The 12835-nt window shown below is 40.9% G+C and overlaps 1 protein-coding gene across 3 annotated transcripts in view; it reads left to right on the plus strand.

The window, feature by feature from the left end:
• Positions 1-12835, plus strand: part of CDKAL1 (CDKAL1 threonylcarbamoyladenosine tRNA methylthiotransferase) — a 654884-nt gene that overhangs the window by 609063 nt on the left and 32986 nt on the right. For all 3 annotated transcript variants that reach the window (XM_073877631.1, XM_025891077.2, XM_073877632.1), the window contains one exon: positions 12151-12234. In XM_073877631.1, coding sequence (XP_073733732.1) covers positions 12151-12234 — 84 coding nt within the window. The remainder of the gene's footprint in view (positions 1-12150; positions 12235-12835) is intronic.

Genomic DNA, 12835 nt, shown 5'->3' on the forward strand with positions numbered 1-12835 from the left:
TATGCAAAAGGAATTTTTCTTATCCTTTTGAAAGAAGAATGATAAATATTTATACAGCCTTAACTCTTTCAGGCAGGCATAGGATCATGTTTTAGAAATGACAAGAAGCTGCTTGGGATCTTTTTCAGCATAATTCATCTTTCCAATAGCTCCTGAGAAATGAATTGTAGATTTATCAATATTGGACAGTTTTCTTCCTCTCTCCCCATTAAATATGCTTTGTCTTCCTTCTCTGAAATCCTTTTGAGTCCTGGCTTTGAAAAGGGTTATCTCTGCTTTTCAGGCAAGATTGCTCCCGGGGGATGCAGGAGGCCCATCAGGACTGCTGACCTATGGTGCTCAAGGCTGGAATCCTGATGGTCCTGCAGCCTCTGCCTCGTTAGCAGGCTTAGCAGCCATCTCGACTCTCAATAGTCATATATCCGAAGTGTTGCTTTCTAAAAGTTATTCCTGTTCTAAAGCAGTAATTGGATAGAGCCGCAAGACATTTCTCTACTTGAAATTAAAATTGTCTCCCAACTGCTTGAGTCAACATCTCTAGTAGTAATGGTGAACTGAGGAACGTGTCTCAGCTCACAGAGCTAGCTTCTTACAGTAAAGGGAAGATGCAGGAAATTTTCTAATTTACTCCTGGCCGTAGCAGGAATGCTATCAGCTGTGTTACCAAGAGTAATCATACTTCTCCAGCGTATACACTGACTCCCAGAAGCTGGGTTATTAATCTGAAAACTCAAGGCTCGAGCCAGGTAATAGTCTTAATTATTTCTTTCATGTAGGTGATCCGCATCCCCAAATTGTTAACTCCTATTCATTCTTCATTCACCCTTGCGCTTTGGCAAATATGAAGCCCAGACTGTGTATCAGCTCTGGAAGAGAAATGAAGGAGCAGGGGTGCTGAGGCAGTCTGCGCTCTCAGGCTAGGGCCGGCCGCTGGTCCCTGCCGTGGGTGCTCCTGTCCTCGCCGCTGCCCGGGCCACCACCACTGCCCCGGCCAAAAGCTTCTTCTGTCCACGGTGGGGGGAGGGGGAGCCCCCACATCACTGCAGGACTCCTTGGGTCCTGCCTTCTCCGTGGAACTCCTAATTTAGAAACACAGGATATGTGAGCCAGAAAGGGCCTTACAGATCACTGATTTCAAATCCCCCTGCTTTGTTTTTAGATGGGGAAACTGAGGCCCCCAAGGGAAATGACTTGTTCAAACAGCTAGTTAGTGGCAGAGGTAAAACACAAGGCGTCCTGACTCCCTGATTAGTACTCCTCAAGCTCTTTTCCTATTGGCTAGAGTCCGTTGTAAAAGGGAAGAAGATTGTACCAAGGTACCCAGAAACCTTTGGTGAGATGCATGGCCCTAGACTGGGGACTATGGTTGTAAGGAGAAATCTAGTCACTGGGGATTAAAATACACAATGATTTTGCTTTAAAAGATAAGGCAGTATAGAATTTATAATAATGCATTACATTTGCGTGCCCTTTTAGGCAACACTTTAAGGTGGAAATAGACAAGAAGTGGAAAATAAAATACAATGTGATCTGTGAAACAGGAGAAATTTAGTGGGAGAGAGGATGTTTAAAAAATCCACTCTACCTGTAGGACAGACGATGGAAACCAGCTCGTGAATGCTGAGTAGTTCGCCACATAGAGAAAGGCCTTCTGGATTTAAGTGATATCCCGAGGTTTATTTTAACTGTATGTAGGCTGCCACGTGCAGAATATGTGTAGCATTAAAATGTCTTACCCCAGGTCAGCAGTCTGCGCAGCTGTTAATGGCTTGACTCTTCAAGGTCTCTCGGTTCCTGCAATACAGGAACTTTGCATAGTTTGAAAGATCCGAACAGACCGAATAGGTTCAGTGGGCTTTTCTCAGCTACTCGGCGAGTTGGCTTGGTTTCTGCTGCGTAGTCTTGGTAGCGATCGTCTACTTATGTGATAAACAGCTTTTTCTAGAGCCCGGCACAAACCTGGCAATGCTCCGGTTTCAGGAGCCTCTCCAATATTGTGTTTGGCAGGAGAGGCCATTAAAAAAGAAATCAAAGCAGCCCTCAGAACTAGATTCCTCTTTGAAAGGTGTTCCTGATCAAAAAATAAAGCTCAGAATTGGAAATTGTGTGGATTAAGTCACTGTGTCCCTTTCTCTCTTCTCCCCACTCAGACCTGCCCCCACAGCGGCTTCATGGGAAAGAGTGCATAGGATTACTGGAAGCTTTTATCTTTCTTGGTGGAAGGATATTTTTTTGTTCTTGGTTTACATAGACTCTTTTATTTGCGGTTTAAATTTTATATAAAAACTACCAACCTGCTATACAAAAGCTACCATGTTCATCTGTAACCTCAGTTTTTTCGGGCTGGGTTTTATACATATTTTCCCAGTTGTCTTATCATCGAGAGGAGATAGGCGCCCGGAATAGTTTTGAACCATTTAAATTCCCCGACGCGCCTGACACGTGCATGCAGGCGTGTGCGTACGCGCATGCTCACAGCTAACCACCGGTTGCAATAAAATTGGGTAGAATTTCAGTTTAGCGTCATTAACTGTGAGACAGCGAAGTAATATTGAAGGGGGAAAACAGACTAGGTGAAGAGAAACAAATAGATCAATTTTCTTTAAGTAAAGACATTTTAGGGGGAACTAGTATCCATTTTATTTTAGGTTATCATTGCCATTCCTCAATATTATGTACCTTTAAACTGCATAGCAGGACTTGTATGTGCTTGAGGAAGCTACATGTTCATGGCAGGGGAGGAAATCAGAATAAATCACTGAGATGCAGGTGCACAGTAATACAAGTAGGCTCTTTCCCCTGCAGCCTGAATTCCTGGCCAATAAAGCAGAAGCGCTGGGGCTGAGCTCTCCCGGAGCTAAACCAAGAAGGGGCGGGGGGGCAGGAGAGAAGAATTGTTATTCAGTCTTCTTTAATGAGATGTATTGCCCACTGCTGAAAGATTGTGGCAGCGTCTTTTGTTATGCTAATTAGACACCATTAGAGCTTGGCTGTCTTTGATTTCTGCTTAATCCTTTCTGCTTGCCTCAGCCTCAGTCCTGGCTGGCAAATGGTTGAAAGATGGTGGAGTGTAGTGCATGTGTTATTTATTGCTCACATCTATGCTGAGTTCTTTGGTAAAATAGGGTTGGTAAGGAAAAGATGTCTCTTACCAAAGGTGGTATGTATGTGGGACGTTCATTTTTGGCTTTTTTACAAATGAATTTGAGAATAGCTCGATCTCTGCCTTTTTAGTCCTAACACCGTTGTTTGTTTGTTTGATATGGCTGCTTTTGCAGCCACACAAAATGGGAAAGGACAGAGTGGACAGTTTAGACGGCCTCCCCTTGGTTGCCTGGATTTCCCTAAAAGCAACAACAAGCAAGTTGATCATGCCTTAGCTTTTGGGGAGACTGTGATCGACCAGAAAAAATGGAAGCAAAAATAATGCAAAGGTCAAAAAGAGGAATTTACCACTTCAGAATTCCCACCTTTATAATTTATAGATATGTGTGCGTTCTTTCCTAACATTGAATTGTTGTATTTATATGATTACCGAAATTATGAATGTTTGTTGTGAGTTAGAAAAAAAAATTTTTTTTTGAAAAATGACCAGGATGGGCCTTTATGAAATAGTAAAATGGAGGAATTCTGTGAAATCCTTAAAAACAAGGTAATACTGGTCTAGAGCAGCCTTGTCCAAGAAAAATGTCCTATGAACCACAGATATTATTTTAAATTTTCTGGTAGCAACACTAAAAAAGAAAAAAAAAACAGATGAAGTTAATTTTAGTAATATCTTTAACTCAATATGTCAAAAATATTTCAGCATATAATCAATATAAAATTCATGAAAATAGTTTACATTCTTTTATTCATGTTAAATTTTTGAAATCTTGTGATTGTGTTGTACTGGTATGTATTTTATAGCACCTCTCACTTGGGATTTGCCACATTTTAAGGGCTCAACAGCCTTGGCCTGGTAGCCACTGTACTGGATGGTGTAGGCTCAGTGTAATTCTGTAATTCACTTGCCTAAAAACAATTGTCAGGATGAAATCCATTTTTTATGTTATGGGTAAATATTAGGAGCTGTATGACTTTGGCCATGACACTTAGTCTCTAATGAGCCCTAGTTTTCTCATCTGTAAAATGATGTATTTGTACTGAATGATCTGTTAATTCTTCCAGCCATGCCAGCTCTGAAATTCATGATTCCAAGAATTCACATCTAGAGTCTGGGTATACTAGAACTTATCCATCCTTTCCTCTTATTTAGTATTTGAAAAAAAGCCTTCTTTCACCACAGAGAAAATTGGAAGGTGTCCTGCATACCATACCCATACCTTTCTACCTCCAGATGTCTGGACCTTTCTTTGAATTCTTTGGAGGTTTATACTGTTTTAATGAAGTGTTTGGTAATCTTTAGGCTCTCAGCAGTCTTCACTCGGTACTTTTGGAATGAGGTTTTTGAGCAAAGATGTGATGGAGATTAGCAAGTAATTACTGCGCATTAGTAGAGTTACATAAACACCAAATCTCTAAAACCCAGTGGTCTCTTTCTTTCTTTCTTTCTTTCTTTCTTTCTTTCTTTCTTTCTTTCTTTCTTTCTTTCTTTCTTTCTTTCTCTTTCTTTCTTTCTTTCTTTCTTTCTTTCTCTCTCTCTCTCTCTCTCTCTCTCTCTCTCTCTCTCTTTGTAATCTAGCTGATTTACTGTGTCATCAGTGAAACACAAATCCTAAAGACACTTTCCAGGAAGGTTATCTGTTCAAACATCCTGAGCTGTAAGTGTGGTCACTTTCTGTGCCTTTAAGAGAAGCCCATCAAAGAAGAGTGGCCCAGACATGCTAAGTCATGATTGGCAGAAACCAATGTGAAAAGATCGGAAAGGTGGAAGTGCGTGGAGAAATCATTCAATCTTAGAATCAAACTGTTAATAAAAAAGGGTTCCACACAGGTATCTTGTATTGGTCCCCTTTAGTCATCCCATTAATAAGATCTCATGGATACATTATTACTGGCAACATCTGGCTTTAGGAATTGAGATAATTTTAAATGTTGAGCACCTCCCTACACTGCCTGGGCATTGTCGAGCTTACCTGGTGTGGGAAAAATAGATCTAACATACTTTGTGCCAGTTCTATGATAAGAAAGGGCAAGTCATTTGGTTTGTTAAGAGAGTAGATCTCATGTTCTGTTCTTAACACAGTTAAAAAAAAAATTCCACAAAAGCATTGTAGGTAACACCTTAGAATGTTCTAGAATACTGAAAATGTACAGGCAGGGGGTTAAAACTTGATTGTTTTTTGAATTGGCAGTTCAGCAAGCACCCAGGTATACATTTCTAATGCTGAAAAGGGATCAGGTTAGCATTTGTGATGTACCTGTTTGCTGTTGAGAATTATTTAAACCAGATCAATAAAGTACAGTTACTGTTGGCTCTCAACCAGCCAATGAAAATAGCCCTGTTACTAAGAATGGGATTTTAGGGCACCTTTGGTGGCTCAGTTGGTTAAGCGACTGCCTTTGGCTCAGGTCATGATCCTGGAGTCCCAGGATGAAGTCCCGCATCGGGCTCCCTGCTCAGCTTCGCCCTCTGACCCTCCCCCCTCTCATGCTCTCGCTCACTCTCTCATTCTCTCTCTCCAGTAAATAAATAAAATCTTAAAAAAAAAAAAAAGTGGGATTTTACCTCTAAGTAGGAAGAGACTCTCTTTTCTCTTGCTGGAGTGGGCACATGACTGGAAGAAAACCAGCCAGTGATTGAAGAAGACAGGACACAGGGCTGTTGTTAGAAGAAATGTCATAGAGTGGTTTGATTCCAGAGATACCTTGCATCTGGTCTTTGTATATTGCATCACTGCTTTTGCAAAAAGCCAGTTTGTTTGTTTGTTTTCAGTTTCCTTCTTGTTTCTTCTGAAATGTGAGGAAGGAATAATAGGACCACTAAGGCACTCACGGCAGTAACAGATAGGCATAGGTCAACTACTTCAAGGTATGGATATTCTACCTCAAAGGAACATTCTTTCCCTTTTGAATGAATTATTCCTGTTAATAAAGAATATTTGTTTTTTCACCCAGAAGATACTGCTTTTAAAAAGTCTGATAAAATGTATTTTCAGTCATTGTCTAAGAGTCAGATACGAATCATCCCCTTTGAGACGAAACCGTCCAACATCTCTCAAGAATCTTTAAGTAGACCAACAAACTGACAGCAAGCATTTTGAATACGATGGACTTTGAGTCTCATTACTTGTTTTCTGCGCCATCATCATTTTTGACACACATTCCCGTGTCATGGCCCTTTCATTACAGAATGGAATTGTCGAGTAAGGATGATATTAAATTTTAATGTTATTGCTATTATTACTGTTGACTGTTTTTAGCATTAGTATGCCTGGTTCTTTCATTCCAGCTTCTGTAGAAAACAGAAGTGTGCATAAACAGTCAGGAAAATTACCGTATACCCTGGAGACCCAGCATCGTATGCTCTGCCTGTTGTGAATGATGAATCCAAATGGAAAGGTTATCATTTTCATTAGCTAGGAAAGAACAAGACCATACTTTTCTCCAAGTGTAATTACAGTGGTTCACTAGCAACATTACACTGCAGTAATTAGTCTAAAGGTGTATGTGAGGGCGGGCTTTTGCACAGACACTAGAAATATTATTTCAGAGTTTAAGGTCACAGACTTGTGTTTAACATGTTCCAGGCAGCTTAGGGAAAAAAAACAAACTAATTTGACTGGAGCTAAAGAAAGACATTTGACATTTCCCAGAGTCATGCATTCAGAAACCAGTCAGGTAGAAAAATTGTATTTTAGTATCTACAAAAACCAAGAAAACAAAGAAAAACAATAAAAGAAAAGATACCCTCAACAACTTAGCTGCAGAAATTGCATGTCAGAATATTTTGTAGGCTAAACCAAGGTAATATTCAAGTTTATTAGGAATGTGATATAAATAATTATGAACGCTTTTGATATATGTGTTTTAATCTCCTTTTTTTCCCCTAAGGCAATTGGACAGAAAAATTAATTTCTAGAAACTCTTCAGGGGAAGCAAAATAATTTCTTCACCTTCCTATAACTGTTGCAAGAAATAAATATTTCTCTTAACACCGGTACTCAAATATATATCTGTCCTTTGTGAATGTTTTTTGGACACTGAGCCGTTAAACTGAGATACCGAGATCTTTCTAACCTAACCCTCCAGTAGAGATTGTTTTGGAATTTTTTTTTCCAAAGCCTTATCTCAGGCTCCCTGTGTAAGTAAAACAGAAGTGAAAAGTGGCAAGGTGGGGGTGGGGTGGGGTGTGGACTAATAAAGAAAAAATAAACTTTATGAGAAGTTTATATTTAAAGTCATATATAGGAATTTAAAAGAAACCTTCTACTTCTTCTAGTGCAAGGAGTCTTATACAAGTAACATTTCTTCCCGAGATAAAGGTAAAGGCCACATACTCTGATGTCTTTGGTTAATGTTGTGTTGTGTGCCTGCCTGCCTTAAAGCAATTCTGTTCAGTGTCTCTCTTCCAGTCCTTACACAGCCAGGTAGGAACTTTCTGAGGACAAATGGAGAAATAGAGTATACTCGAATGAGCATTCATTCAGCAACCAAATTCTGCTGGAAACCACTGCTTTGTTAATGCAAGAGTGTTTGATGTGTGTTATCTGGCCATATGGTTAGAACTGATGTTTCTCACAACTTTGGGCACTTGGGAAATTTTAAGCAGAGATGTGACACAAATAACACAGCTAGCTGATTATGTAATGTACTGAAAATTCTACCCAAAACTTGAATTTAAAAACATTCCTTTTTGTTTGTCGCAGATGTTTCTGTACTCAAGGAAAAGTCATGCACGGCAGAATCAGATCTATGATGTTGTATGTTCTCCAGCTAGCTCTCAGATAGGAGGCACCAGGTAGTGGGAATGGTTTCAAGACTTCCTCCTCATCCTTCTGCCTGTGCCCCTGAGCAAATCACCATGTCTTCCTGGGCCTCAGTTTCCTCTGTGAAACCTGAGATTGCCAAACCCCCTTCAGCTGCTCACTTCCTGGTCGGTTTATGGGACTCCTGCCTTTATTTCCAGCCTTTATGGATAAATGAATAGATAGCTAACCCTGAGACACTTTCTCCTATCTTTCCAACAAGGCCTGGAAAATTGTACCAGGTGTGTTCTTTTGTATCCAGCTCCATGAGGTCACCGGTAATGCAGGATCTCATGAGTCCTTTTTTCCTACACTTTGTCTCACTTTGGTGACGCAGTGTGTGAAATGGAAGAAGAATGGTTTTACAGGACTGTTTTTATAATTCATTTTTCATAAAACATCCTTTTTTTAAAGTTTCATTTATTTAAGAGAACTTTACTACGCCCAGCGTGGGCCTCCAACACACGACCCCAAGATCAAGAGTCACATGCTCTTCCAACTGAGCCAGCCAGGTGCCCTTCACAAAACATCTTTTTAAAGCTAGGTTAAAATGGACTAACTGAAGTTCTGCTTGCCCTAGGAAAAACAGCTTTCGCCATGGACGTTTGATGAATAAATGACGAAGTAGGCCTACCTTGTGAGAGCAAGACTGCCGCTTGCAGAAGTCCTGACCAATGTCCGAAAGGTCAGACTTCGTAAAAGGAAACTGGGTTTCCCCCAGAAATTCTTAACTTCCCATCCCAAGTTCCTAAACCCAAAAATGTTGAAGAAACTGAGTGAGCATTTTAGTTAACCACCTATAAATTATATACCTGTAAAACAAATTGGAAAGAAAAGGGTTATCTTTCTTAGGATTATAAAACAAGGACTTTGTGGGGAAGATTTTGACCGGCATCTTTAGGTTCAGCTCGACAGCTCTTTGAGAGACTTTTTAAACATTTCCTTGGTGCGTATGAGAGATCACATTACTTTTAAGTGCAGCAAGAAAGTAGCCGTAATTTGCAGAGGGCTCGAAGCATATATTGACTTTAAGGAAAGTGAGCCTGGATTTAGAGTACGTATTTCCTTCATCTGGAAGCTTGTGGGCATCCCAGCCCTGAGCCTACCGATCTCCCACGAAGGATGACCTAGAACTTTGAAACTGAGAGGTCCTTTAAATATTATAACCCACTTCATCTTCAGCCCGACTCTCCCATGTCCTGCTGCATCCACTGAGGAATGTGAAGGCCCAAAAAGCACTCGCGTCTCTTTTATCTTAAAAATAACCTACTCAGACCCTGTGTCCTCCCACCTCCTTCCAACATATGGCGGCTGGTGCTGTTAAATAACCCTCCTTGAGTCTCCTCTCTCCCAGGTTCAGCTGGGATTCCTCACCTCTGCTTCTGTGCTTCTGATCGTCCCTCCCCAGTCCGAGCGCCCCCTTCCCTCCTATCCTGGATGTCCTAGACCATTCTTTGCGTTCACGATTCCACTAGCATCCTAATTTGTGCTACTAGTCACAGTCCTTATGAAGCACTTCACTGTCAACCTCTTACATATTCTTAGGAGTTTGTCCGTTTCTTAAATTACATAAGCCATCTCTGTGTTGACTTTTTCTTCAAAGGGCTTGTCTAAAGCCAGTGATGTCACCTTGCGCTCTGGTCAGAGAAGAATATCAGAATGTCAGATGACTGTGGATGTCGCAGAATATCAAATGAGACATAGCATGCTCTCCAGCATTCTCCGTCAGTAAGACGAACTGACCCCAACTAGTGGATTCTCTCTGCCTTTAGCACAATAGATAGCTGGGCGGTGGTTGTCCTCTCTTTGTAGGACAACCTCTGTCCCCTGTAGGTTTGCCCTTTTTCTCCAGATGCCCTGCTTTTTCCTTTCAGACCGGGACATCCTTGCTGGTTAGCAGAGGCATTCTTAGGCAAACCAGGATGATTACCCTAAATCTTGTTAGTTATATGTGGGCCATTAACCATGCTGGGTTATCCCTGTGAGGTCCGGGAGAAAACACTTGGAAAGTATAGGGGCGAGATGGCTCATTTAGAGAAAGATGTGAGGCTTATACGCAAACCCTTGGCCCCTGAGGTCCCTTACTGTCACCAAGGCAAAGTTGCTCCCCTCCCCCCCCCAGTTCCACCTGAACCCTCCCTTCCTTAATGTCATCTGTATTTTTAAGGTTACTGGAAATAGTCGATTCTCTTAAAGATTGTATTTAATAGTCACTTCGTTGCAACTTTATTCTTTAAAAAAAAATATTGAGAAGGGCATTTATTATTGGTTTTTGTTGGTTTTTTAAGGGGATTGGAACAGATTGCAGCAGCTTTTGACCAAAGTCCTAGCTTCCTTTTGCTCATTTTTGCTTCGTGTCTTTCGAAGGAACTTTAAGGGCCTCACCAGTGAGACGGGATGCAATGCACGGCTGAGGGAACAGAAGAGGTGACGGGAGAGACGTTTGCCACCATAAATCACCGCACATAGCCATTTTCCTGCATCCCTGTGGCAAATAATAGTTAAATCCTCACCTACAAATAGTTCTCTGGTGGTTGATCAAAAGCCCCGCCCTCTGCCATGCAACCGCAGCAAGGCCCTCGAACTCTGTGTCTGTGAGCTCTCCGTGGCCATTACTCCGGGTGAGCCCGGACAGCCCGGCAGTGCTCACTACAGCTGTCCACTCTCATATGAACAAGACGGAAGAAGCAGCCTACCTTTTCAGTGGTTCTACAATCTCATACTGTTGCTAGATTCGTTTCCCGAAAACTTAGTGTGAGATGAAGTGTAATTGCAGATTTCCTTAAGAACCATCGACAGATACTTATCCTAGGTTATAAGCAACTCACACTGTGTAATGTGTACAAACATGCTAAGTTTTCCTCCAGAAGAATATACTTCAATAAAAAACCAATATTCATCAGTCTTTTTAAATACACAGAGCCGTTCCCGTTCAAAGGAGAAGCTGGGGAGACATTCTTTGGTTGCTACTCAATTTTTAAAAGGGATGAATGTTGCAGGAACGTTCATTAGTTTCCAGGGAGTGAAGGAAGTCTCTGGTAGGTATCATCCTAGTAGAACCCTTACGTCCTTTGGCTAAAGGGGCTACATTTTGAACAAGATAGTAAAAAAAGATAATAAATTATGGTGTGTTTAGGTATTGGCATCATATGATGGAGAGGGGAGTTTGGTGTTTTGTTTTGTTTTTGTTAGGTGGTCTGTTTAGTGCAGCTGTGTGTACATTTCCTAAATGCTAACTGCCTGAACATGGTGACAAGTCCCTATATATGAGAATAGGGACTGCTTTTTTGAAATCTTCTTGTCAATGTGCTTTAATACAGAAAGCTGTATTTATCAAGTGGTGAAGGCAAAAATAATTCTAGGCACAATCATTCAGTACAGCTTGTTGCTACTCCAGACATTTTGACAACCTTGTTAAAAAGAAGTAATTGGTACTTTAAATGTTGCATTTCACAGTGGACAAAACTTGGAAATGGTAGAATTTTTTTGACTCGTCACATTTCTTTAACCAGTGTTTGGTTGACTTAACTTCTTGGTTATTAAAGATGTGTGCTTAGACCATAATGTAGATCGATCTTGTAGAGAATTAACAGTGTCATATCTTTGCTGTCTTTCTTCTTAAAAAAAAGAAAATGAACAAAGAAGAGACAGTTGCTTATGAGAGAGTAAATGTATATAATAAGTAAATAGCTGTAGGAATTAATTCGTAATTTCAGAGTTATATGCAATGTGTGAAATGTTAAATGCAAGGACTTAATGACTGGTTTTTGAGGCATTTTCTTTAGTGTTACATCCCTCATAACTCAAATTAATGTTTATTATTACTCTTTCCTATTGCCAAAATATTTTCATGAATTTGGATTAGAAGCAGGCTGTTCTGGCTTGTTTCGCAACATTGCTTCAAGAAACCAAGTGATACTTAGAAGATTTTTGTATGTCTTAGAAGCCTTAATTATCTTACTTATGTTGAAGGAGGAAGATAAGTTTTGTTTCATAGTTATGGAAGAAAATAAGATTTCATGCTAGGCTCATTTTCTACTAGTGCACAGATAATAATGTCTTTCAGGAACTTTGAATTAGTGGTTCTTATATTAGCTGCTCAGTAACTGACCATCAAGAGTCTACTTTAAATCCAAGAGGACGCTGCATACTGATCCAAGACTGTTTGGGCTGGCATTTTTGTTTGGGGTTCTCAGGTGTTTACCTTTACCTTTCCTTTTTTCTCCCCTTCTCTCCACAGATTGGTGAAAGACAGCGAGTGTTAGTGACAGAAGAATCTTTTGATTCCAAGTTTTATGTTGCCCACAATCGATTCTACGAGCAGGTGAGAGGCACTTGTGCGTTCTTGCGCTTTCTCCAAAGTGAGAAAGAGCTGTGAAGTAAATCACTTTAAGCAAAAGGAACCGAAAGGAGGGGAGGGTTGTAGAGTCTTGTCACAGCAAGGCTGTCTTATAGCTTCAAGCCAGCTAGGCGAACAGGGGGCTTATCTTTGTGGCCTAGGCTACAGAGCATCCTATACAAAGGAGTAAGTGTGTTTTAGTCCTCTTTAGTCTTTGCTGGGACCAGCCTTTGGCTTTGGGAGTGTTGAGCAGGTCGTTAGCACTGTCAGAATTCCCACAGCCTGGCAGAGGAGAGGGGAAAGTCCTGTCCAGGGAACAGGAAGGACGTGTGCGACATCAGTGTGCAAGGGCGGGCCTTTCCTCTCACTGTCCTGGCGCTCGCTCGCGCTCAGTCGGCCAGTTGTTTTTTTAGTTCTGTTTAGTTGTAGGCTTTTTTTTTTTTTTTTAACTTCCACCTTGAAAAGAATACTGGGGGCAAAGGGAAAGAGAGTTGATTCCGTGGATTCAACTCAAATCATGTGACCAACTGTGGAGACCAGCATGAGGATGAAAACCCCTTCACTCTGAGCGTCTTCCTCACGGGCC

The sequence above is a fragment of the Callorhinus ursinus genome, unplaced genomic scaffold, assembly GCF_003265705.2.
Source record: "Callorhinus ursinus isolate GAN/ISIS: 27379988/994484 unplaced genomic scaffold, GSC_fseal_2.0 scaffold26, whole genome shotgun sequence".
NCBI classification, from domain to species: Eukaryota; Metazoa; Chordata; class Mammalia; order Carnivora; family Otariidae; genus Callorhinus; species Callorhinus ursinus.